Raw genomic sequence first — 25,619 nt, forward strand, 5'->3', positions numbered from 1 at the left:
GTAAAACAAGATAACTACAAAGAGATTTTAAGTGAGCACTATTTATGAGGCATAAAAGTCAGAAATGGTTACAAGAAAAGATAAAAATGCAACGTGTGCCTAACTTAACTTTTCTTTGAATTTAACACAGTTTGTTTTCTCACCATATGCTTTTAGCAGTCTTAGTGACTAAATGTCTGAGGTCAGGACCCCTCTCCCAGTCCAAAGACTGCTTACTTTGTCTCGTCAGGTGCGGCAAATTGATTGGCAGAGAGGTGGGGTGAGTACCCCCGCAGTACTCCATGCAGATCAGTTGGACCCCAGGTTCTGGCCCAGAATTTCTGCTTCCTCAAGGGACCCAGATATGCTGATGAGTCCACCAGAAGTACAGCTGCTAATAAACAGAATACACAGTGGCAATACATATCCACAATTGACAGCATATTCCTCAGATGGGCTTTAACAGAAATAAATGCTACTCTCCCTTTCATCAGTATAGGTTTGTAGAATGAAATATATAAATTTTAGAACATAATCCCTGTTTTGGATCTATTCATTGCTAATGCTGAATTATAAATTTGGAAAGGGCTTCAAATAGCTGAATTTGAATATCCTGCCAAGCCAGTATTTTATTTTGTTGAAACTATTTCTGTTGCTTTGTCCAAAAAAACACCAAACAAAAAAACTATTTATAATGTACTAAGTTTTCAAATCCACATCCTCATCCTTGCTCTTTGTATGTTAAGTGGGAAAAGAAGCAGTGTTAACTAACTAAACAGAAAAGAAAAACTAGCTACCAGTAAACACAACACAACAAAGAGAATACTTGGGTAGTTACCTAATATTTGCGTGGTCGCAAGAAGAATAAAAGACTATGCTGTATTTTTGCACTCCGGGGAAAAAAGGGCAACCATCTCTTAATTGAAATCTCTCCAAAAAGCCCACTTCTTCTAGAAAGCATTCCACAGTAAGAAATGTTGTTATGCTTCTGCTGCAACACTGGAAAATATAACCTTCCTCTTGTGCCTGAATAGCTTTGCCTATTTATTTAGGGCTTGATCTTGCTCCCGCTGAAGTCAGTGATAAAATTTCCTTTGACTTAAATCACAGTAAAATTGGGATCTTATTAGTATCTTAGGGCTTATCTACACTTACAGCGCTTTTGCCCTAGATCTAATCATACACACAATGATTTCAAGAGAAATAATTTCAAGAGAAAGATCAAATAAGAAGAAGGGGTATCTTTGCCTTGCACCTAATTAAATTGAAATTTTTTGTTCGCCTGCTATTCATTATCAGGGAAGCAGTAGGAGGACTGTACAGGGTCAGTTTAGTTTAAGAAGTCATCATTTATTCCTATTCATTGCATCACCTCAAACTAATAGTTTCACTCAACTTAGTCAAAGACTTTCTCTGTGTCAAGTGACAAAATTATGTTGGAGTCAGACTTCTGTCCAGTAAAGTGTTAAGCATATGAATAGTCTCATTGAAGAGCTTTGTTATTTACTGAGTGACATGCAGGACATTTAGGACTCTACAGTGTCAAAGGAGTGTCATCTTTTGACAAAACAAACCTAGTCTTTGTGTATTTGTAACCCTTCTGCCAGGCCGAGTTGACAGCAGCAAAGGCTGGGTTCAGTACATAGGGGTTCCCTTTCAACAATACAATGCAAAATCGTCTCGAGCCCCCACCCAGTGACCTGGGAAAATTACACACACACACCCCTGGGTGCCTCAAAGAGGCAATACTTCCCCTCTCGCAAGCACAGAGTCTTGGTGTAGCAAAAATCGTTAATAACGTGAGGTAAACAACATAGTATTAAATTGGGAAAACACCACAACTAGGGTGGTAAACACAAACCATGAACCAGAAGACCCAACCCCAAGCAGATTGGGGTGTGTCCCTTCCCATTGGTTCTTGAGTCCAGCAACCTAAAGTCGCCCCTTCCATAGTTTCTGTCCCTGGTCAGTGCAGCCCCAGAGCGGTTCTTGAGTCCAGTAACCCAAAGTTGCCCCTCCCACAATTTCTGCCCTTAGTCAATGCAGCCCCCCACAGAGTTTAGAAGTTCCTCTGCAGAATTTACCTCCCAGCATGGGCAGAAGGAGTGGTGGGGGAGGTATGGGGGCACCTTATGTGCTCCACTGCTCATGTCAATGGCCAATTGCCACGCCTCTCCATGGGGTTCTGCTGCAGTCTTCACCATGAGCCACTCCTCCCCCCTAGCCGCTCACCAATATGTCTCCAGCCCCCTTCCCCCACACACACTTAACACAGCTCTCAGTGATTTCAGCTCTTTAGTGATTTCAGCTGGTAGTAGGGGAGCCTCAGTGCTGGTGCATCACTAGCCCAAAGTAGGTTTAATGCTTAGACCTGGGTATCATGATTTCAGCTCTGCAGCATGTAACAAGACTCCTAATGGAGTCAAAATTAGCTCTGTTATTACACCGTGGAGAGAGGAGGGATCAAAGCAGTGTTTAGGGCCCTCACAAGGGACCCACACTACCAGATACAAATACCAATCCCTAACCTCTCTCAATTCACTGGGTTTTGGAACCCATGTCCCTTGCCTAGTGAGTGCTACTTAGTTGAGGGCAAGTCCCTCCATCATAAAATGCCAAGTACAGTTCTACTGTCCTTGATTCACATAACCAGGATAACAACACTTTACTACTCCTGCCCCAATAACAAAGATACTGGGGATCCCACAGCAGCCAAAGTGACCATTTGGACCAACAGTCCCGTCATGCTAGGCAGTGTGTGCCCATGCAAGCGAGATCAGCCCCTGAAGTCCTTTTCCACAGCTCACCACTGGATGTCAGGGTAGAGCCTGTTCTGACTCTGCTTACATATTTAATTAGGAAGGAGATCCTCCAACTTTAAAGCCAAAACACTAGATAGTATTTTGATCTCAAAGTTAAAATAGTCCCTAACTTTCCCTTTAATTGAAATATTGCATTCATCATCATTTTCATGGGTAACTCTGAACTCAGAAATTACAGATTTGCAGTAGCACAATAGATGCTTTTTTTTTTTTTTTACTTATTTTGTAAACTTCTGATCTAAGGGCTGCATTAGAAGGGAGCAAAAAGAGTTCATTGGCAACTTCTTCAAAAGGTCAAATTTTTTCTTGGTGGTCTAATTTAAATAAATTAATATTATCTGGAAACTCTTTTTGTATACTTCTTTTTGAACTAGTTGAGAGTAATAGCCTTATAATTTGTTTAAAATTTCCCAGCAATGTTTCTAATATTGGGCTTTTCTTTTATAAACTCTATTCTAAAATGAACACCCTTTGGTAAACAATTTACACACTTTGTCTCCTTTTCCTTGATAAGATTATTTTATCTATTTTAACTGATTTGTTGTTTTGTCAGATACAAAATTATTTATGTCCTGATCCTGCAAGCTATTCCCTGCAGGGGAAACCCCACTAACCTCAATGGGCCTCCATGTGGTTGAAGGGGACTTGCCTTCATAGAGCTCACTGCAGGATTGAGGGCCTTAATTTTCTTTTGTCAGTTTTATTTTAAAAAAACCCTCTAATGTTCCAGTTATGATGGACTTTTTTTTCTAGAAAGGAAACTCTTTCATTAATTAATCTGTTATTGTGTCTGACGTAGCTGGAGAAACCACATAGCTTCGTTACCACTGGGAGGACATACTCTTTAGATTTCAGAGGAACAGCCGTGTTAGTCTGTATTCGCAAAAAGAAAAGGAGTACTTGTGGCACCTTAGAGACTAACCAATTTATTTGAGCATGAGCTTTCGTGAGCTACAGCTCACTTCATCAGATGTACATCTGATGAAGTGAGCTGTAGCTCACGAAAGCTCATGCTCAAATAAATTGGTTAGTCTCTAAGGTGCCACAAGTACTCATACTCTTTAGAGATACTGTAAGATTCCCTTACATCAGGAGGTATGTCTTTTCTCTCACACACTCTTTCTGAGAACTGACTGACATGACACTGTGACCAGAGGTACAGGTCCTATGAGAGGACCTGAAATACTTTGAAATCTGCCGTGGAAACCTTGTAAGCCAGACCCGCATAGAAGCTATTGATGGTTCGAATATAGGTTTCCTTTGTAATGCTTTTGTTCTGAATAGGTAATACTTTGCTTTATGAAGGCTGGCTGGTCACTAGTTGCCCCTGAGAGAACAGGATGATAGATGCTGAACTAAAGTCAGACCTGGTGAGATGATCACAGTAAATTTCAGAATTCTGCAGTTTAAATCTTGGTCCAAAAGGAAGAATATCATGGGACTTTGCCCCAAGGAAGGTGACTGCTAGCGGCCTGAGTCCTAAGTGGGTGGCCTTAAGGAGGCCGTGAAGACCCCATTCAAAGGTGCATTTACCTTGAAAACAGTGACAATAGTTATTAAAAGCTTATTCATTCTTTAAAAAAAATGTGTAGAATATCCGTCCTTGTACCAGGGCTACATTCTCTTATTAAAAGTAGAGTTTTTATATTTTTTATATTAGTTTCATACTCCATTTAGTTTCTTGCATATTTGTGGTGATTACAATTTTGGGCTTTTAAATAAAACTCACCTTCCTCCCATGCTAGCCTGCTGTGGATCTTGCATTTATAGCACGCTTTTCAACCAAATGGCACACAAAGTACTTTGCAGACTTTACTATTAGATTAGAAAAGCATGCCATAAATGCAAGATCCACAGCACCATCAAGTCTGTGGAAGACTTTACAAATGTAAATATATATGTATTACAGGCAGGGCTGCAACAAGCAACATTTATTCTGGCATTTCCTAACATCTGAGTGCTTGATTTTTCAACCTTAATGATATTTCAGTGCCGGTTTTTGGTGTATAATATAAGCATATGTATATATAATGTTTATGGCATAATTTTCACAGTGCTCATCCTCTACACTATTTCAGATATTGATCTCTCTCATATAATGTGTGTGTGTGCGCGCACACACTAGAAGACAATCAAGATTTTAGCTTTCTGTTCAGGAAGCATGGGGGAACTAGCTAATTAAGCAATTAAATAGTTAACTTTAAATTCTTGCCTTAAATGTTTGAAAATCTTTCTTATGACCCAGAATAAACACATGGGAATAGTCCATGCTCTATATATTTTCCAGGTTTCTGTATGCATTCCAAGGGTTGACCTGACGACAGGAGGAGAAGGGAGTGAAATCTCTGGAGAAATGTTGTAAATTATTTCTGATTTTTCCTCCATAGTATTAGTCAGGCCACAATTTGGCAAAATTACACATTTTGGGATTTTTTGTAAGGAACCCAAAGGGGAAAAAAACTACTTTCAAAGTCGATTTTACAGGAGAATTGAAAAAACCACTTAAGAATAAAGGAGGGAAAATGGGGTCTCCCAAAATTGCTGATTACACTTCGGGGAAAATTATAATCAAACTGGTAAGTTACTTCCCGAGGTAGGACAGCTGGGTTATTTGATTTGGCTTTGATATTCAGATGTGAGCTTGACAGACTCACATATGTATTTGTTTAAAAATTGAAGTCCGGTTCTGCTCTGAATGCGAGTCCATGTTTATTGATGCTTGATGAACTGCATATCTAATATGCTAGGATTACAAGTAAAGGTGGGTTTTTTTTGTTGTTTTTTTAAACTAACTGCCAGCCATGCACCCTCAACTCCAAATCTGAGAATCCAAGCAGATTTTTTCCCCCCTGCTCATACCTCATCATGAGTAATAATGGTTTGGCAGGCCAAGTTCTGCCCTCAGTGACACCAGTGCAGCTCCACTGCTGTTGCTTTCAACCAGCTTAGGTTAAAAGGTTCACTAACTGGAGTTTACTAACAGGATTCATTAACTGGAGTTTAGTAAACAATTCTGATCTATATTTAGGTACTTATGTGGTCCCCATAACCATTAAATCTGAGCACTTCATTGTTCAGGGGTGGGCAAACTACGGCCAGGGGGCCACATCCGGCCCTTCAGAAGTTTTAATCCGGCTCTCGAGCTCCCGCCAGGGAGTAGGGTGAAGGGCTTGCCCCGGTCCCTGTGTGCTGTGGCTCGCATGGCTCCCAGAAGCAGTGGTATATCCCCCTCCAGCTCCTATGCATAGGGGCAGCTAGGGGGCTCCATATGCTGCCCCCACCCCAGGCGCTGGCTCTGCAGCTCCCATTGGCCATGAACCTCAGCCAATGGGAGCTGCAGGGGCGGCATGTGTGGATGGGGCAGTGTGCAGAGCTGCCTGGGCCATGCCTTCGCATAGGAGCCGGAGGAGAAACATGCTACTGCTTCCGGGAGCTGCTGGAGGTAAGTGCCACCTGGAACCTGCACCCTGACCCCTTCCTGCACCCCAACTCCCTGCCCTAGCCCTGATCCCCCTCCTTTGAGCCCCTCGGTCCCAGCCCTGTGCACCCTCCTGCACCCCAACCTCTCATCCCCAGCCCTACCCCAGAGCCCACATCCCCAGCTGGAGCCCTCACCCCCCCCTGCACCCCAACCTCCTGCCCCAGTCCAGAGCCCCCTCCCACACCCTGAACTCCTCATTGCTGGCCCCACTCCAGAGCCCTCACCCCCTCCCACACCCCAATTCCCAATTTTGTGAGCATTCATGGCCCGCCATACAATTTCCATACCCAGATGTGGCCCTCAGGCCAAAAAGTTTGCCCACCCCAGTCATAGTTATTAATGTATTGATTCTCACAACTCCCTCCCCCTGAGGTAGGGAAGTATCGTTATCTCCATTTTACGGGTGGGGAACTGAGACTCAGTGACTTAACTAAGGTCACACACACAGCCTGTGTAGAGCAGGGACTTGAACCCAGGTCTCCTGAGTCCTAGGCCAGTACCTTCTGCTTCCCATTCCTGTTGTTGATGCATGACCTAGAATAAAATCCAGCTTTATTGCTTAGCTCTGTTAGCCTCTGCAGTGGTGACAAGAGTCCAAAGCATTTAAAAGAACGCCCAGAATTGAAAGGACTGTTTTTAATATTAATTTCTGTACTGGTGGTAAACAGTAATTCAGCTGACAGAGAAGAGGGTGAGGCTACATCCTCCTGACCTCTCAGTTCTATTCGCCCCCACTAAAAGAGTCATTGTGTGCCAGCTGTTACAACAGACTGTCCAAGATATCAATTTCTTCTTATACTTAAAATAGGAAATAGCAGCAGTATCTGAGATATGTGGGGTAACTCGTGGTAATTGCTGGCTTCGTAATAGTGGTGCTCTGTTTATACATCACTTAACACAATGGAGTCCTGGTCCATACAAATGATTATTAATAATAATTAATAAATCAGGCATTCCAAAGGTGGCTTTAACATGTAGCTTTAATTCTGAGTATAAATGTCTGCCCTACTCCTGGGATCACAACCACATGCACAAAGTAAAAATCTGAGGGATTCAATTGTGACTTGGACCATTTGACCACACAAGGGAATAGGGAAGAATAAGGAGACGCTCCCCTCCCTCAATACTGCCATACACATGCTTATTTTCAGTGGACAGGAAGTGTCCAGAGTCTTGGCTCTGTCCCGCAACACTGGTTTAAGCCAGCAGCAAATTGCTACTCAACTCCCACCAGCATCCAAGGTGGGAGGGAACTGTGCCTCAGAGGGTGTCTGAGAGTCACAGTGCCTCCAAGGGCTATTCCTGAGGTGTTGCAGCATATCTACCACCTGAAGTGCCTAAAGCCACCACCTGGGCCTGAGTGACTACACAAAGTAAACTGTTCACAAAGTAAAAATATAAGAAACAGGCCATAACTATCACCTACATCCTGTAATTATAATATCAGCAGAGACACTGGAGGGCTTCAAAAATCACCTCCCAAATGTTAATATTAAATTTTCCCATATAACTATATATTTAAAAATAAAAGCAGATTTCACTAAACGTTTAGAAGCTCAGTGCCACCCTTTCCTGGGTGTCTGGCTGGTGAGTCTTGCCCACATGCTCAGGGTTTAGCTGATCGCCATATTTGGGGTTGGGAAGGAATTTTCCTCCAGGGCAGATTGGCAGAGGCCCTGGGAGTTTTTCGCCTTCCTCTGCAGCATGGGGCACAGGTCACTTGCTGAAGGATTCTCTGCACCTCGAAGTCTTTAAACCATGATTTGAGGACTTCAATAGCTCAGACATAGGTTAGAGGTTCGTTACAGGAGTGAGTGAGATTTTGTGGCCGGCGTTGTGCAGGAGGTCAGACTAGACGATCATAATGGTCCTTTCTGACCTTAAAGTCTATCATTCTATGATTTTCAGGGTGTTAAGTAAAGTCTTGTGTTCCACAGAAGAAGGGTTTTTTGGGGGCTGTCATGTTGACACTTCATCAGTCAACCGGATTCTGTGTTAGCAGCAGTTCCACTAATCTATGTCGTCAGTGACTGTTCTTTTCAACTTGGGGGCAGGGGTGAAAGAGGGAGGGCAGGTTAGAGAGGAGTTCTTTAGAGAGGAGACTGGAAAATTCTACTTAATATCTTTCTCAAGTACAATAATGGGGAAAATGTGTCTTTTCAGAGACCCGTTTGTTTGGAGTAATAATAACTCATCCTCGTGTAGCGAAGCGAGATTCACCGGTGCGGCGCCTCCTGCTGGTTGTCTTGGGAATTAGCTCGTCCAGCCTTGGAGCGCCTCCTGATGCCCGATGTCTCGCCTGCCGCTGGCACCGTGTCCCTCCCGGACCCCGATGCCCTTTACCTTGGGGTGCTGCCCCCAGCAGTAACCCACACTCTGGGTTTCCCCTCCCAGGGAACCCCCAACCCTTTATCCCCACCTTGCCTCAGTGACTACTGCCCTTCCGCAGCACTGCTCCGCTCCAGGTACCTTGCTCCCAGGCAGCTAGCCCTTCCCACTCCAGGCTAGAGTTAGACTTCTCCAGCTCCTGGCCCTCAGCCCTCTTATCGGGGCCAGCTGGGCCCTAATTGAGCGGGCCAGAGCTGTGGCTGCTTCCCCAATCAGCCTAGCTTGGCTGCTTTTAACCCCTGCCTATCAGAGTGCGGCAGCCACCCCACTACACTGTGGTTCTTGCTTCTGAATTTCTGGAGAGTTTTGGACAAATGTTACTTGTGAATAGTTAATACTCCCAATCATAAACATACTTTAGTACTTTTAGGGCTACATCCTGCACGGTGCTGAGCATCCTCAACTCCCAGTGATATTAGTTAGAGTTGAGGATGCCCAACACTTCACAGGACTGGGCCCTATGGTAATTCATATTTTCAAAATTCTTTACAAACATGCTAGTTAGTATGGTGATGTGATATGTGCAGTATTAAAATAGCTGGATAATTAGAACTACTGAAACTGCACAACATGCCTGGTAAATACTATCATCCTAATTTTACAGATGTGCACATTGAGACAATGGAGAACATAACCTGTGACTTAAAGTCACATAGCAAATCAGAGATTATAATTTGGAAATTCTGGCTCCTGACCCTGCATGCAATCCCTAGACACATTGTCAAATTGTAGCAAACAAGTCTTCAGGGATCTACAAAACTTCAACATGTATTGAAAGTTAAGATGATGTTTCCATTAAGGATTAAAGATAGACAGATCAATAAAGATAAAATAAGAACTAACATGCAGATCTGTCCTGGAATTAAGATGAAACTTTGTAAATATTCAAATACCATTTTCCCCCAGTAACTGTTTTTCATTGCCTCTGCACTGTCTAGCTCCAGCAGGGACTGGAAAACTTGAAAATTTGCCCTGCACTGTTGTGAACTCTAATTCAGAAGCCCCCTCTGCTAACTTTGATGATTTAAATTGTTATAAAAATGATCAGCCTATGATTGATTTTTTTAAGTTGAAATTTTAGTCCTTTTAAAACCAAAGATAGATTTTTAAAAAGCAAGCATGCAAATATTTTTAGTGTTTCAGTTGCTTTTGATTGACTCTTCTAAAATTGTGTTTAGCTACTTTAAAGTCCACCATTATATGAGAGTTTAATCCTTAGGTGGAACTTGTACCTTTTAGATAGGTTTTAAGATAAGCATTTTTTTTATTTGTAAGGAGGGAGATCAAGGTAGAAAAGAGAGTCAGAAAATGTCATCTTACTTCTGTTTGAAGGAGGGAAACACAATTCTCTACCCTAGGGTGAACAGATATCCCAATTTTATAGGGACAGTCCCGATATTTGGGGCTTTTTCTTATATAGGTGCCTATTACCCCCACACCCTGTCCTGATTTTTCACCCTTGCTATCTGGTCACCCTACTCTACTCTGAAATTCATAAAGTAAGCCAGCAAATTGATTCCAGTTGTCTCCTCCCATTATGCCAATATTATGTCTTCTATAACACATTAGTCACTGTATATTTGACATGTTACATGTTATACATACAATATTTTGTGTCTCATTGTAAAATGTGTATTTGGTATTAATCTTCCCCAGATTTACTTTCATACCAGACGGAATCATAATGGAATATACAACACTAACAGCCCTCCAACCACAACATTTCCAAAACTCCTAAGTGGCATTATTTTCTTGCATTTCTCTCAGATGAATACATATCACTCGCTGTCTGTATGCTGTGGTCTGGACCGCAGGATGGTGTTGAGTCCCACGTTACTTTTAAGTAATATACCAAGGGCCAAGTTACATCATGGGGTGCATACATAATTCCCAATAAACTCAGTGAGACCTCTCCTATATGCCCTTTAGGTTAGAATTTGGCCTGAAGAGTCAATACTGCAGTAATGAGCTGCTGTAGCACATTTACTAGATGTGCTTAGACATAGCTCACCATCTGCTGGGGAAGCAGCTGGAAAAGAGGGGGTATGGTCAAGAGTAGACTCTAATGGTTGAAGCACATCACTGAACGTTGGGTGGATGGATTGTACACACAACTTTTCAAACTCTGGCTTGCTGACCAAATCAGTCAACCCATCTGCAAAATGGGGTAATAATGCTTGAGTAATAATATTTAATTAATATTTGTTCAGAAAAAAAGTGCTCTTTCTAGAATTTTAACACTTTCTGTGATGCCTTCATTGTCATTTGTTTTACAGTACCTACATTTTCTTTTCCTTTGCTGAATCTGTTTTCTTTCCATGGCTTGCTTTTCTTTCCTTGCAAGATTGCTCTATATTATTGTATTTATTTTTCTCATTTTTAACCCGTCTTTAGTTTTTCATCTAATTTCAAAACTTGATCTCCAGTCCCTCCCATGGACTGTATTTCTGAACAGCTGCACTAGCCAGAGAAGTAATTTGGCTTCAGGGACTAATGAAGTGCTATAGTAATTAAAATGAGAATTTTAGTTGTCTGGCAACTGCTTTATTTCCACAAGTAGAGATTGTTCCTGTTGACTTTACTAAGAGAATCCAAACTATGGTGTAAACAGGAAAGAAGGAGATGCCGCTCTTTTTTTTCCTTATTTTGGTCTGTTGCTGCTTGTTTATGTCTTTATAATGAGTTGAAATTCCTCAGCTCAAGCCATATGTGATGGGTGACTCTCCAGAGGTTCAGTTGGTCTGGTTAAGCATCCAAGAATTCAGATGTTTGTCCAAAGCTAGAGAACCCCCTGAACCTCAGTCTCTTGAATTTCTTGTCCCTGACCTGCTTTCTTTTCTTGTTTTTCCCATCCTTTTCACTGCACCAATGACACAGACAGACATCCCTATGGCTGCCTCCTTTTCCTGGTGTCTTTATGCTTTCTTCCATGTTGTCTATTGCATTTGAAATACCCTCCCCAAAACTGCACTCCCAACTACCTCCCTGGATTTCAGCTGCCTTACCAATGGGAAGTGAAAGGAGGGAAATGTACAAAACCTGAATTAACTATCAAGATAAGTAACTGCTTTGGGCCTAATCCATTCCCCACTGGGTGTCTTTCATTGAATGGAATGGGATCTGGACCAGGCCATTACTCAGTAACCTCATTATTATTATCCTTGTCCTTTCTTGCTTCCTCATCCTTTGGGTTTTTTGTTGATTTAATTTGTAATCTTAACATTTTTTTACATGATGAATTTAAATCATACACTTTTCAGGATAGGGACCACAGGTGGAATCCTGGCCTTGATGAAGTCAATGGGAGTTGTGTTATTGATTTCAAAGGGGCCAGGGTTTACCTAATTTCTTTACTAAGTTTTGTGAACTGCGTGCCATATATTTTGGCACTTGAAAACCAGCAGTAATGATCTGGCTATGGATCTGGATCAAAATTTCTTAAAAATTCAGGGATGTTCAGACCCTTCAGTAATCCAGATTTCTTTGGCATAGATATCAGGCTGGAAATCTCACAAAAATTAGCCTCGTGAGTTATCTGGTACTTCCTGAGTTAGGCCTGGCTGGAAATACTATCAGAGTAGATTTTCTCACACTACTGTCATACTGAGAGAAAGGATAGTCCAGCGATTAGGGCAGTAGCCTTAGAAACAGGAGACCTGGGTTCAGTTCCTTGCTGAATTTTGAGATTTTCTCTAAAAGAAAAGGAGTACTTGTGGCACCTTAGAGACTAACCAATTTATTTGAGCATGAGCTTTCGTGAGATGAAGTGAGCTGTAGCTCACGAAAGCTCATGCTCAAATAAATTGGTTAGTCTCTAAGGTGCCACAAGTACTCCTTTTCTTTTTGCGAATACAGACTAACACGGCTGTTCCTCTGAAACATGAAAGATGGTGTGTTAATGGGGGCCACACAGATACTTAAGATAGATATTTCTGCTTTTGGATAAAATAAACAGGAAATACAGAGACATATGAAAACTTTAACTTTTTTCAAAGCTCAAAAAAATCGATTAGCGTTTTGACTGAGGTTCAAACTGGGGGTTCTTTTATTGGAACCACTTTACCTATCTACTGTAAAAACTATTCCTAAATTACTGTGCTGAAGGTGCTTGTTCATCAATTTTTCTGATGGGGTTGCTGACTCATCCACTAGTTAGATTATGTAGGGCATCAGAGACCCACTGAATAGAATTTAGGGGCCCTCTGTGGATAAAATAATAAATTATATTTGCTGCAGTGCCCTAGAGTTGGCTTTCTTTTAATGTTCAGCTCTATAAAAAGGTAAACACAAAAAGAAGTCCATTTATCACAGGCAGCACTTGAGGGAAATTGGTCCCATGTCTTTAAACAAAAACATATGAAATATGCACTTACATTCCAGTATTCATTATGAATTAACTTAAATTCTATTGCATATTTATGTAAGAATTAGTAACATACTGCGTGGGCGGTTCTTGATTTTCTCAGTCGTCCCGTATTTCTCATTAAGATTCTCCTGCCTCTTTTTGTTCTTGGCATTATCTCATTGTCTGTCACTTTAAAAAATTTTGTGAACAAGAAAAAAACAAAATCAGATTTTGACAGGATTTTCTTTTTAAAATATGGTTTTCAATCAAAGCTGTAGACTCACGAGCCCGTTCACTTCCTTTCTACCAACTTGCTATCCCTATGCTAATCCTTGAATAGTGATTTTGACTGATAGAGCTTGGATGATCAATAGAACCATTGGAGATGTTATCCTTTTAGGTATGATATCGCTGGTCTAAAAAGGTACCAGATTATTAGTATTGGAAGTTGGATCAGGCCCTGAACAGATAAAAGATAAGTACTAGATATTCATTTAGGCAGGTATTTTTAAGTTACAGTTAAGTTTGCCATACTGCAGATAAACAATGGAAAATTTTCAAAATGTATTTTATGCTGTATGCTGTGCAAAAGTCATAATGCAAATAGTGCTTACAACTGCACATTAGGCATGTATTTTAGTTTATCAACTATAGTCCATCACTTGGATGTTTTATGGCACCCATAATTAAGTCAATGGGAGTTCTGCTTGAGTAAGGACTGTATAAGTAATTCAGGATCAAGCCCTGGTAACTACATCAAGCCCTGGTAACTACATTAGTAACTACATCCTGTGCTGAGCTGTGCTTAGTCCAGGACAGTGATCAATTTATAATGAAAGATGTGCCAGGGCTCAAGTAATTTTTTTACTTTCATAACTGACGCACCAAGCCCAGAAATGCCAGGGCTATGAGGTGCCTAGAGATGCTGGACTCAGCCCTGGCAAGCCCCGGCAAAAATGAAGCACTGTTCCAGGACAAGGGAGGTGAAATGAAGGTGGTTTTCCCTCAGTCCAGGGATCAGGAGGCTCTCTGATGTAAGTTAAAGCAGTCACGATTGCCAGTGGCTCCTGGGACCTTTCTAGCAGTCAGGGATTTCTGCGGGGCGAGGGATACCTGGCCATGTCTGCATTTCTGCTGCCTTTCCCCCCTACTTCAGGCAGGTGTGTTGTGGTGTACGAGCTTTTACATGTCTTTGCCACCTAGAATCCTCAGATGGTTGGTTAAACTGGTTTTATAGCTGCTTTGTGCTGCTGATCTGCACAGAGCAGCTGGAATAGTGCAAAAGAACCAATCTATTTTGTTTACGTAAAGTCCCCCATGCATTTTCAACTAGATGCAATTTTCTTCTTCCATTTTTATTTTGAAATATATTGTGTTGCCGTCCACCATTCAATGGGTGTCACATTCCACCTAGTGATATGCAGCAATGCCTTGTTAAAACTCTGCTTCCAAACGGAAAGGAGGGATGGAATGATTTCCCTGGCTCTGTTAGAGTTCACCACTCCTATGAAAACTCCTAAATCATCCCTGCCAAAGAGGGCATCCAGGGGTCTCATAATATTTTGAAGAGCATTTTTTTTTTGGCCTTTGAAATACAAACTGTTGCACTGATTTGTAAGAATTTTCAAAAATTTCCCACTGGATGATACTCCCACTTCCCCCCTGAAATTACTCAAACTGAAACACGGTGCAGTACTGTAATAATATTCAGTGAGCCAAATTCAGCTCTGTTGCAAAGGTGCATAAACTCCTCTGAAGATAAAGCTCAGTAGAATTGCATCCCTTATACCAGTGTTAAATTTGGCAAAGTATATCTGAAGGAACAAAGTATAAACACATCCAGCAAAGCGTGTCTTAATAAAAAATTGTTAGCAAGGTTTCTAGGTCTTTTTGCTCAGTGGCTTCCTTTGTTATGGTTATGAGAAAGTATGTGTGTTCAAATGGGGAAATAAATCAATAGATTCCACAGCCTCTCATTGTATGCTTTGCAAACGCACACACTGCAATACAAGATTCATCCTGGGTTAATGGGAACGCTAAGATGGGAAACCCTTTTCATAAATACTGGTCCCAAACCTGCAAACACACATGAGCAGTCCCACTGAAGTAATCTAAGGGTACATCTATACTGCAATAAAAAACCTGCAATACCGAGTGTCAGAGCCCAGGTCAATTAACTCAGGCTCATGGGGCTCCGGGGTTCTAAACATGGCAGTGTGGACATTCAGGCTCAGGTCTCTTATTGTAGTGTAGACGTACCCTAAATGAATGCCATCATTTGGCATCAGTGGAGGTTAAAGTCAGTGTGATGATTCACATGCCTAAAGTTGTCCATGGGTGTAATTGCTTGCAGGATGAGGATCATTGTCAGGACATCTCTGATTCCAGCTTCAGGGATGGCTGCATTTCTGTTGTTGCTGTTTTTGTCTAAAGTTTGTCAAGCACTTTGGGATCCTTGGAGACATTGTAGTAATGTGAGATATCAATTAATAATTTTAATATTGTAACTGTAACAAATTTAGGCCATTGGTTTATATTATGGAGAGATGGATTACAGTCTTTAATATAGCTTCAGAATGGTCTAATTAGATTAATATATTTGTATAATCTGTATTTTCTAATAACATTGGTTATGTCCTGTGTAAACGAGGCCTAACTCATCAAACTTTCCCATGCAGGTAAACCCGCAGAATTAATGGGAACCTTCTTCACCCTCACAGCCACTACAAATAAAAAGAACACAAACATAATCCTTTCTCTTAATATAGTGTAAATAGATTGGGTTGAAATGTCTCATTTGAAAACATTTTTGGGAAAAACTGGCATTCTCTAAATTGATATTTTGGCAGAAAACTTTTGTTTAAAAAATTCTGGGTTTTTATGAGAAAAAAAAAAGAAAAATGATTTCCCCACCCACCCTGCTTTTCCATCTTCCTCTCCCTTTTCTCATTCCCCTCCCCCTTTTAGCGGCTGAAAATGTTTGAGATTTGATTTTGATTCTTATTGGGATCATTTTTGGAACATTTTTGCAGAACATTTGAGGAATTTTTTTTTCATTAATAAGTTAACCATCTGTCAATGGGAAGCTTATAATAGAATGGTTCTTCTTTGATGCCATATGACTCCCTGTGTTTCTCATATTCTCCACTAGCCATGTCTTTCAATTTAGGGCTTCTCTACATGTACAGTGCTGTAGTGGTGCAGCTACACCATTGTAGTGCTTTAGTGAATCTAGATAGGGCCATATCAGGGCTGGCTCTAGGTTTTTTGCCACCCCAAGCAAAATATTTGCTGCCCCAAGCTCCGAGAGCGCAACTGCCCAAGCAAAAAAAAACAAAAAAAAGAAAAAAGGGAGGTGGCCGGAACGCCGCCCCTGGAATTGTGCCGCCCCAAGCACGTGCCTGCTTTGCTGGTGCCTAGAGCTGGTCCTGGGCTATATCCACAGGCGCCGACTTTCCATTGTGCCAGGGGGTACTCGATCCCCGGCCCCACCCCCACTCCACCCCTTCCCTCAAAGCCCAGCCCTTCCCCACCGCTTCCCACCCCTGCTCCACCCGCTCCCCTGTGTGCACTGCTTCCTCACTCTTCCGTCCTCCTCCCCAGCCTCCTGCATGCTGTAAAATAGCTGATTGCGGCCGGCGGGAGGTGCGGGGAGGGAGGGGGAGGTGCCAATCGGTGGGATTTGGCGGGGTCCACCGTCGAGCAGGAGGTGCTGTAGGGGAGGGAAAGCGCTGATAGGGGGCCTGCCAGTGGGTGCTCAGCACCCACCATTATGGCGATATCACTTCTCACAATAGAATATCAGGGTTGGAAGGGACCTCAGGAGATCATCTAGTCCAACCCCCTGCTCAAAGCAGGACCAATCCCCAATTTGTGCCCCAGATCCCCCTAAATGGCCCCCTCAAGGATTGAACTCATAACCTTAGGTTTAGCAGGCTAATGCTCAAACCACTGAGCTATCCCTCCCTCAATTGTTTCCTCTGTAACAGCTGATTTAAAGAGGTGTCCTGGGGATGTTCTTTGTTTTGCTTTAAGCGTAAGAGCTATGCAAACACAGTGAAACCTGAAATCCCATGAAAAATGTCAAGCTTTCTCCTGTAGTAAAAACTTGACACTCAGCCCAGGTTTACTGAAAGATTTAAACCTTGCATGATTTTGACTTGATTTTTAGTGGTTTTGACAGGGTTAGCCTTGAACTATAGGGCTTGATTGACTGAAACTCAGGGAATGTGAACCAGTACCAAAAACAATTTGCATAAAGCGCTGTCAAGCAAATATGCCAAATTGTTCACAGCTCTGTTAGTAAGATCATTGGCAGCTGCAGCAGAAATACAGAGCCTTGAACTCTGGTAATTTATTTTACTTTCTCATGCTGATTTGATGCTGATTGTTCACAAATGCAAAATGTTAAGGGTCATAATTCTCCTAAGGACAAATTCAGCCCTGATGTAAATGTCTATGTAGTGTCATAGGAATTGTCACACTGGATCTGACCAGCAGTCCAGCTAATCCAGTATCCCAGCTATGACAATGACTTGTCCCAGATGCTTCAAAAGAAGGTTCAAGAAACTCCATAGATGTTATGGCATAACATGTATAAGGAAAGTTTTCTCCTAGCCCAGACAGTCCACGATTAGCATATGCCCTGAAGCATAAGAGTTTATGTCCCATTATAACTGTGGTGGGTCTCAATATCTATATCCATGTCTAATCCTTTAAAAATCTTGTTATTCTTGGCCTCAGTGATATCTCATGGCAGCAAATTTCATAGGCTAATTACTTATGGTATTTTTTTTTTAACAAAGTTTCTTTTTTTAGTTTTGCGCTTACTTGTCTTAATCCTGTGAACCAACAGGTTCTCAACCTTTTTCTTTCTGAGATCCTCCAGAATATGCTATAAAAACTCCATGTCCCACTTGTGCCACAACTATTTTTCTTCATATAAAAGCCAGCGCCAGCATTGTGGGTTGCAGGCAGCGCAATTGCCCAGGCCCCAAGCCACGGGTGGCCCCGCTAAGCTAAGTTGCCCAGGCTTTGGATTCAGCTTCAGCCCTGGGTGGTGGGACTCAGGGCCCTGGCTTCAGCCCCATGCACTGGGGCTTTGGCTATCTGTCCTGGGCCCCAGCAACTCTAACTCCAGCTCTGCTTGGCTACCCCACTGAAACCTGCTCACAGTCCCACAGGGGGCTCCTGGTCCCTGGTTGAGAACCACTGCTGTGAACAGTACCATTGGCTTCAGTAAGGATAATCACATGAGTAAGGTGACAAGAATTTGACCCTTGATGTTTTTCTACCATATCCATTTTATTTAGTATATGATTTACATGGCAAACATTTTTCTGTCTGTTTTCATATCGCACAATGAAAATAAAGGCATACCTTAGCTTAGAGGTTGTTTGTGTGTTTGTTTATTGTCCTACAGATATCCCTACATCAGATATTACAACTCTTTACTTCTTTATTGCTGGGCTGCTGTAGTTACCTGATATGGATGCAAATCCTGCTTGTCTTATCAGCAGGATAGCTTCACTGAAATTGGTGGGAGTGCTTGATCAGGCAAGCAGGACTTTTAGTATTGACAAGTCTTTTACCATGCAACTTTCTCAGTGATTTGATAACTGTGGTTCTAACATGGGTCTAGGTGACAGGGTCATTGCTCCGAGCAGTCAAAACATTGATCAAAATAGTACCTACAACTTGCAATAAACAGTGCTATGGAAGATTTACATGCTGTATTGTGACATGAATATTATTTTTTCTTATAGGTGTTGAAGTGGGTAGAAGAAGCAGTGCAGGCCTCCAAAGTGCATCTCCTATCCACAGACCATTTGACCTTGGCAGTAAATACTTGGCAAATTCCTTTTGATCCCAGTCTGAAAGAGGTCACAGTGTCACTGAGTGGCCCTTCTCCAGTAGTAGAAATTCATGATCCATTAGGTGAGATATCTATATATTCTTTTATATTTAGTGGGGGGAAAAATAAACAAGACAACCCAGCTTTGCACTCTCCAACAGTAAAGGCCAGGTCCTTTTCCCATTGAAGTCAGTAGACCAAGTTCTGCTTCCGTACACCTATGTGGCTCTGGAATAACTCAGCTGAGTTCAGAGAGTTACTCTGGATTTATACTGATGCAACTACGAGCCCGGTGGTAAAACTTTGATTGACTTCAGTGGGAGCAGGTTTGGGTCTAAACTCCTTTGTATTATTTTGAAACCTGGCTGATCAGTCTATAAGAAAAGTTGGAGGAGTATATAGCCCGAATGTTACTCAGCAGTTTAATCACATAATTCCCAGAAATGTAAATGTCTAAAACACTTCCTGACTTTTCTTAATTAACTTGCTTGCATGCAGGGTGCAACATTGCTAACTTCGAAGACTGGAATAGCTTGTGTTTATTCACAAAATAGGCACTGTTTCCCCTGCTTTATTGCTTATGCTCAAGTATGCTTTCCATGGCAAGAAAGAAATCTTTACAGTTCTAAAAAAATCTTACACCTTATGCCAGATTTGTACTGGCATAAATCTGAAGTAATCCATTGATTTCAGTGGAGTTACTCTGAATTTATAGAGCAGTAACTGGGATTGTTGTCTGGCTCAATATTTGCTTACAGGAGAAGCACCCACTTCCTTTGACATTTTAAGCAGGGGTGGCCAACCTGTGGCTCTGGAGCCACATGCTGCTCTTCAAAAGTTAGTATGCGGCTCCTTGTATAGGCACCGACTCCGGGGCTGGAGCTACAGGTGCCAACTTTCCAGTGTGCCAGGGGGTGCTCACTGCTCAACCCCTGGGTCTGCCACAGGCCCTGTCCCCACTCCACCCCTTCCTGCCCCCTCCCCTGAGCTGTCATGCCCTCTTCCCTCCCCCGAGCCTCCTGCACCCACGAAACAGCTGATTTGGAGGTGCCGGGAGGGAGGGGGAGGCGTTGATCTGCGGGGCTGCCGGTGGGCGGGAGGTGCTGGGAGCAGGGGGTGGGGAGCTGATGTGGGGCTGCTGACGTATTACTGTGGCTCTTTGGCAATATACATTGGTAAATTCTGGCTCCTTCTCCGGCTCAGGCTGGCCACCCCTGCTTTAAGCTATTGTTTTGGAAGTTGACTGGAAAAAGCCCATTTGAGAGTAACCAACTCTTAAATATGCTTTTCTTAGTGAAAATAAAGTTCGTAAAACTTTGAAAACAGATATGGGGACTTTCCTCCTACTTGCTCCAAGAATGTATTCTGAAGTGGTGAGTCCTAGAATAATGAAAAAGGCCTATTTTGTTCATCTAGGGAGTGACCTGGAAGATCCAGAGTGAGATTTTCAAAAGGGCTTAAGGGAGGTGGGTGCTTAAATTGGTTAAACTCTCATTAAAAATCCCCAGTTAGTGCAGGATTGTTTTCTACAGCGGTTTTTAGTGCTTTATCCAATCTAGTATCACAGATGAATTAACATGAAGGGTTTCCTTTAGTGTGGCCATGAGGTATGGATCAGCCCCATTCTAAAAGTGATAGCACTGTAAATGGGCATTGCTAGCATGAAGGCATTTAGTCTTTTAATGCCATTATAAAGTCTTTTAATTATTTTATTCAACAGCTGTGCCCTCTGATGACACCACAACATACAACTTTTTTTTCGCTCACATTCAGTGGGTTTTTGGCTTTATCATGTCATATGTGTACAGAGGGGCTGAACATACTGGAATATGGTAGCTGGCCCTTACTATTTGTGAACCAAACCAAAACCAATAATCAAATGCACCTGAACCATGAGAACATTCTAATTCAAACTCTGCATCATGTGCCCATAGTTATTTAGTGGTGAAAAAAATAATGTAGGTTACTGATTTCGGATACTATTATAAATAAAGGTATTTTTGATAGGTTTATTACTCCTTTATGAGTTAGAGTCCTTAGGAGCCTGCGTAATTCTCCAGAAATTAAAATTCAAGATTGTGCGTTCTGGGCTCTGAGTGACTTTCAGCTGGAGATTTATTCTGAGCTCTTTAAAGTGTCTATGAAATGTTCCTTTTCACAGCATGGGTTCTCTGCAAGGCACCTGGTCAAGCCTTCCATCTGAGGCATTCCTCCTTTGTTTACAGGAAGGGGGACTTTGCTTAGAGTGTGTCTCTGAAGAGCACGATTAACACAGTTATGTGTGGAGTTCTGCCTTAAATACTAGCTCTGACAGATGTGCTTTGTTTACCTTAAAAATGCATATCACCCTTTGTTGTTTAAAGTGACTTTCAAATCATGGGTAATCTGGGAAAATGTGTTTAAGGGTTGCATGACAGTGCTTTCAGTTTATCATGTGCGGAAGCATGAACACGGACTGTAAACATGGACTGCCAGAGTTGGGTTTACTGCCCTGAGTAGTCCCTTTCACTTCAGTATGACTATTTGCTGGATTAAGCACTATATCCAGTATTCTATGATTTCAGGATCAGGCCCTGAATTAGAAAACAATTCCATCCCTTTGTTCTTTGTAATGTCCCAGATCCTTGGCTGTGCTGCTCAGCCGCTTGTGACATACCACCAGCACAACCCAGCCCCAACGCCCTCGTGTACAGCCCCAGGAAGATCACCCCACTTTGGTGGGATGCACCACCTGAGGCACAGAGGTCCCTATTCTTCCTCCTCCCTCCACTGTTGACATCAGGGGGAAGACTGGAGAGAAAAGGGCATGGCCAGCATGTCCCTCTGCCCTTTTTATTGTCAGCTGTATCAGTACCTGGTAGGCTGCTCTAATTTACACCAGGGACCAATCTGGCATGCTCACAACTCAGAATCAAAGGAATGCTGACCTGCGTTCTGTGCTTCTCAGCCTCCTCTGAGGATCTGTACCTCAGCCAATCGGCCCTTCTTGTTCATGTTCTAAGGGCCCGATTCTCATCTGGTTTAAATCAGCATAGCTCCAAATTAGTGGAGATATGTCAATATACATCAGCCAACAATGTGGCCCATATATCCAGTACCCATACTTGAGCCCTTTTCCTGCACTTGAGCCTCATTTGCTGTTTTGGAGCTCTTCCTCATATTGTTCAACTACTGATGGCACTTAATGATTAGCAGAGTAGGTTGTCCAGTGTCTGTTTAGAGAACCAATTCCAGCCTATAAACTTATCTGAGTACCAAAACATTATGAAAACTGGTACTCCCTTATTGAGGCAGAATGTTGTACCTGATAGCCAGGCTAAATTCACAATGAGAATTTAAGGAGTTTGAACAAAAGTGGGAAAATTCCTTAAAGTTAAAACACTGGTGTGGCACCAACAGTTCTAACAACAGTGGAAATGCTAGTGGGGACTGGCTAACAGTGTTTCTACCACCATGCTATCTACCCTACTAAGGGCAGGTCTAGAGGACAGAAGGGTGAGCATGCTGGCAGCTGGTCAGTACTATCAGTGCCATCACTAATGGAAGAATTCTCTAAAATTCTGAATGAAAACTGGCCATAGACAGCATCTGCCACTGAACCTACACCTCTCATTCAGCATCAGTTTGTTCTGGGAAAGTTAGAAGAAGAGAAAGTTATTTGCCTGATAATTTGATTCTTATATCAGTAAGTCATTACTCACCACACAGAGGTGTATTAAGTTATTAAATTAATGGAAAAGGTACAATGTCTCTTTGAACATTTTTAGAATCCTGACAAAGAATTTCCAGTAACAGCTTGAAGTTGGAGATTACTGTAAATATCATAAAATGAGCTAGCTAATAAGTCATATAGTAACCGTATGTGTGACATGGCTAAGAGAAATATATTTACGCCATGTTTACTTGTGTTTTAGGTAAGGAGATAAGGAAAGGATCTGGCTTGAATGAGTTGCTAAATATCCATAACTCTGCAAAGGTGGTGAATGTAAAAGATCCAGAACCTGGAATGTGGACGATTAAGGTATTAACTTATTGTCTCTGTGTATGATGTGCAGTCACTACTTTTGATAGCAGTAGAATTAAAACTTTGCCCAGGTAATAGAAAAATTAGAGAGTTATTTTTGGTCAATTTCTGCCTGCTTGTCCTTTTCCTGTACACAGGAGCAAAACACAGTGGTCACAGTGTGTTTTTGCTGTGCTGTCAGAGAGCATGTGCAGGGGGAGACTGCTGCTTTATGGCTCTTTGTGCACAGTGGGACATGTGATAGAAAGGGAGTACAATGTGCAGGCCAAGGATTTGGTTTGTAGGCTTATGAACTGTGCAGACAATCTTTTATTTGATGCATTACTCTATGAATGAACATTGAATAGAGAGTGTAGGGCCCCAACCTTCAAACCTTCGAGCAGACAAGTACATTTACACATGTGAGTATTGTCATTGCATATGCATTCATAGGATTGGGCCTTAAAAGATTTAGACCTGGTGTACACTAGAAAATTAGGTCAGCATAACTATCTTGATCAGAGGTGTGAAAAATCCACACACCTCTGAGCAGCATAATTAAGCCAACCAAAGTCCTGATGTAGACAGTGCTAGGCAACCTAGCTACTGCCTCTCAGAGAGGTAGATCATCTACACCGGGTGGGCAAACATTTTGGCCAGAGGACCACATCGGCATTGCGAAACTCTATGGAGGGCTGGGTAGGGAAGGCTGTGCCTCCCCAAATGGCCTGGCCCCCGCCCCGTATCCTCCCCCTCCCACTTCCCGCCCTCTGACTGCCCCTCCTCAGAACCCCTGACCCATCCAACGCCCCGTGCTCCTTGTCCCCTAACCGCTCCCTCCTGAGACCCCCGACTCTAACCGCTCCCCCAGGACTCCACCTCCTATCCAACCCCCCCTGCTGCCTGTCTCCTGACTGCCCCGACCCCAATTCACACTGCTGACCCCTGATGGGCCCCCCAGACTCTCACGCCTATCTAACCTCCCCTGTTCCCCGTCCCCTGACTGCCCCCTGGAACCCTCTGCCCCTTATCCAACCCCCCCCCCGCCCGCCCCCTTACCATGCTGCTCAGAGTGGCAGTAGCTCGCAGCCCCACCACCAGGCCTGAGCCAGCCACGCCGCCCTCGCTGCCCGGCAGGAGCAGCGGTCCAGAGCGCTGGTGGTGCGCTGAGGCTGTGGGGGAGAGAGAACAGCAAGGGAGGGGCCGGGGGCTAGCCTCCCTAGCCGGGAGCTCAGGGGCCAGGCAGAACAGTCCCGCGGGCTGTAGTTTGCCCTCCTCTGATCTACACTGATGGGAGAATCCCTTCTGTCAGCGAAGGTAGTGCCTACACTAAAGCACTACAGTGGCACTGCACCACTGTAGCACTGTAAGTGGAGACAAGCCCTTAGAAACTAGATAGATGTAATACCAACTTGTTTAGCAGCAATAACAGAACAGGAAATTGGTATTAAGTGAATTAAGGGCCACTTTGAAAACACCTGTTCTTCTTCGAGTGGTGTCCCTGTAGGTGCTCCACTCTAGGTGTGCTTGTGCTCCCTGTGCCTTTGGTTGGAGATTTTTCATAGCAGTGTCCATTCGGCCTGAAGATGCATGTTAATCTCATGTTCCATGCTGTTGTTATATAGCACATCATGGGCGAACTGCTCTCAGTTCCTTCTCGCCGGCCTTGGCCTGAGGTGGAGCTTTAGCAGTTGTCCTTTTTGAGTTTTACGGGAACTGTGACCCCTTAGCTCTTTTAGTAGTTAGTTTATTATAGTTGTTCTTAGCAGTAGTTAGTAGTAGTTTCAGCTGTTGTAGTTTAAAAAAAAAACTTAACCTCTTCCCCAAAATTATTTATTTATATAGCTTTTATATAGTTTCTCCTGGTTTCACACACTGTCTTTTGTATCAGGAGGTAATCCCGGTGAGTGAGAGACACACACGGTGTATCTGTTGCCTCAGGGAATCTTATGTTTCCCAAAAGTGCAACTTCTGTCTGACATTAAAATCTAGAGCCAGAAAAAATAGGGAGATCAAACTTGAACTCCTCATGATGGAGAGCTCACTAAGTGCGGCCTCTGATGCTGGCTAGGAGACACTCCCCCCACCCCTCATATGCCAGTCTCAAAGTAAAGTCTGCTGCCTTCACTGTCTCCGAACCGCACTCATCAGGGGCATCTAAGAGGAACACCCAAGATTCTTCTCATAAGACTCCCAAAGACTGTCTCTTGAGTTCTCCAGGTAGGGAATCTACCTCAAAGGTGTCAAGGTCTCCAATGACTTCAGCCACTTTGATGCCCACAGCTGTTTGGTATCCATGAGACTGCTGGCCCCTCAGATACCAAGGGCACAGTTAAGTCTAAAGACTAAAAAAATCCCGGGCTCCAAGAGGTCCTCCTCTTCTCACTCGGTATTGAAGAAGCCCCCTTTGGCTTCATCTGGACTCCTGTTGGAGCGTTTGGGATTTGTGGTACCGTCAACTCCCTCACCAACTGTCGCGTCGATGCAGGCCATGGACACAGTACCGACAACACTCTTGGTATTGCAGGAGTTTCACTTTTCCCGAGACCTCGCTGTGTCTGAGATGCCTGACTCACCATTGCTCAGCTCTGATATATTCTGGGTACCGAGGACCTCCAGATCTTCAGATTTTTGCCCAGTACGGACAGTTTCATGTCAGGTTTCTTCTGGTGGTTCACGATTTCAGAGTGACTTGGAAGAGGAGGATTCTGTTGAAGATCTTGCCTCAGTCTCTCAAATATCTATCG

The 25,619-nt window shown here is 42.9% G+C and overlaps 1 protein-coding gene across 1 annotated transcript in view; it reads left to right on the forward strand.

The window, feature by feature from the left end:
• The window catches only part of HMCN1 (hemicentin 1), a 323,571-nt gene that overhangs the window by 72,666 nt on the left and 225,286 nt on the right, over positions 1–25,619 (forward strand). The window contains exons 5-6 of the mRNA XM_048860591.2: positions 18,781–18,952; positions 22,784–22,890. Of these exons, the coding sequence (XP_048716548.2) occupies positions 18,781–18,952; positions 22,784–22,890 (279 nt within the window). The remainder of the gene's footprint in view (positions 1–18,780; positions 18,953–22,783; positions 22,891–25,619) is intronic.

Source organism: Caretta caretta, chromosome 8, assembly GCF_965140235.1.
Source record: "Caretta caretta isolate rCarCar2 chromosome 8, rCarCar1.hap1, whole genome shotgun sequence".
Taxonomy (NCBI): Eukaryota; Metazoa; Chordata; order Testudines; family Cheloniidae; genus Caretta; species Caretta caretta.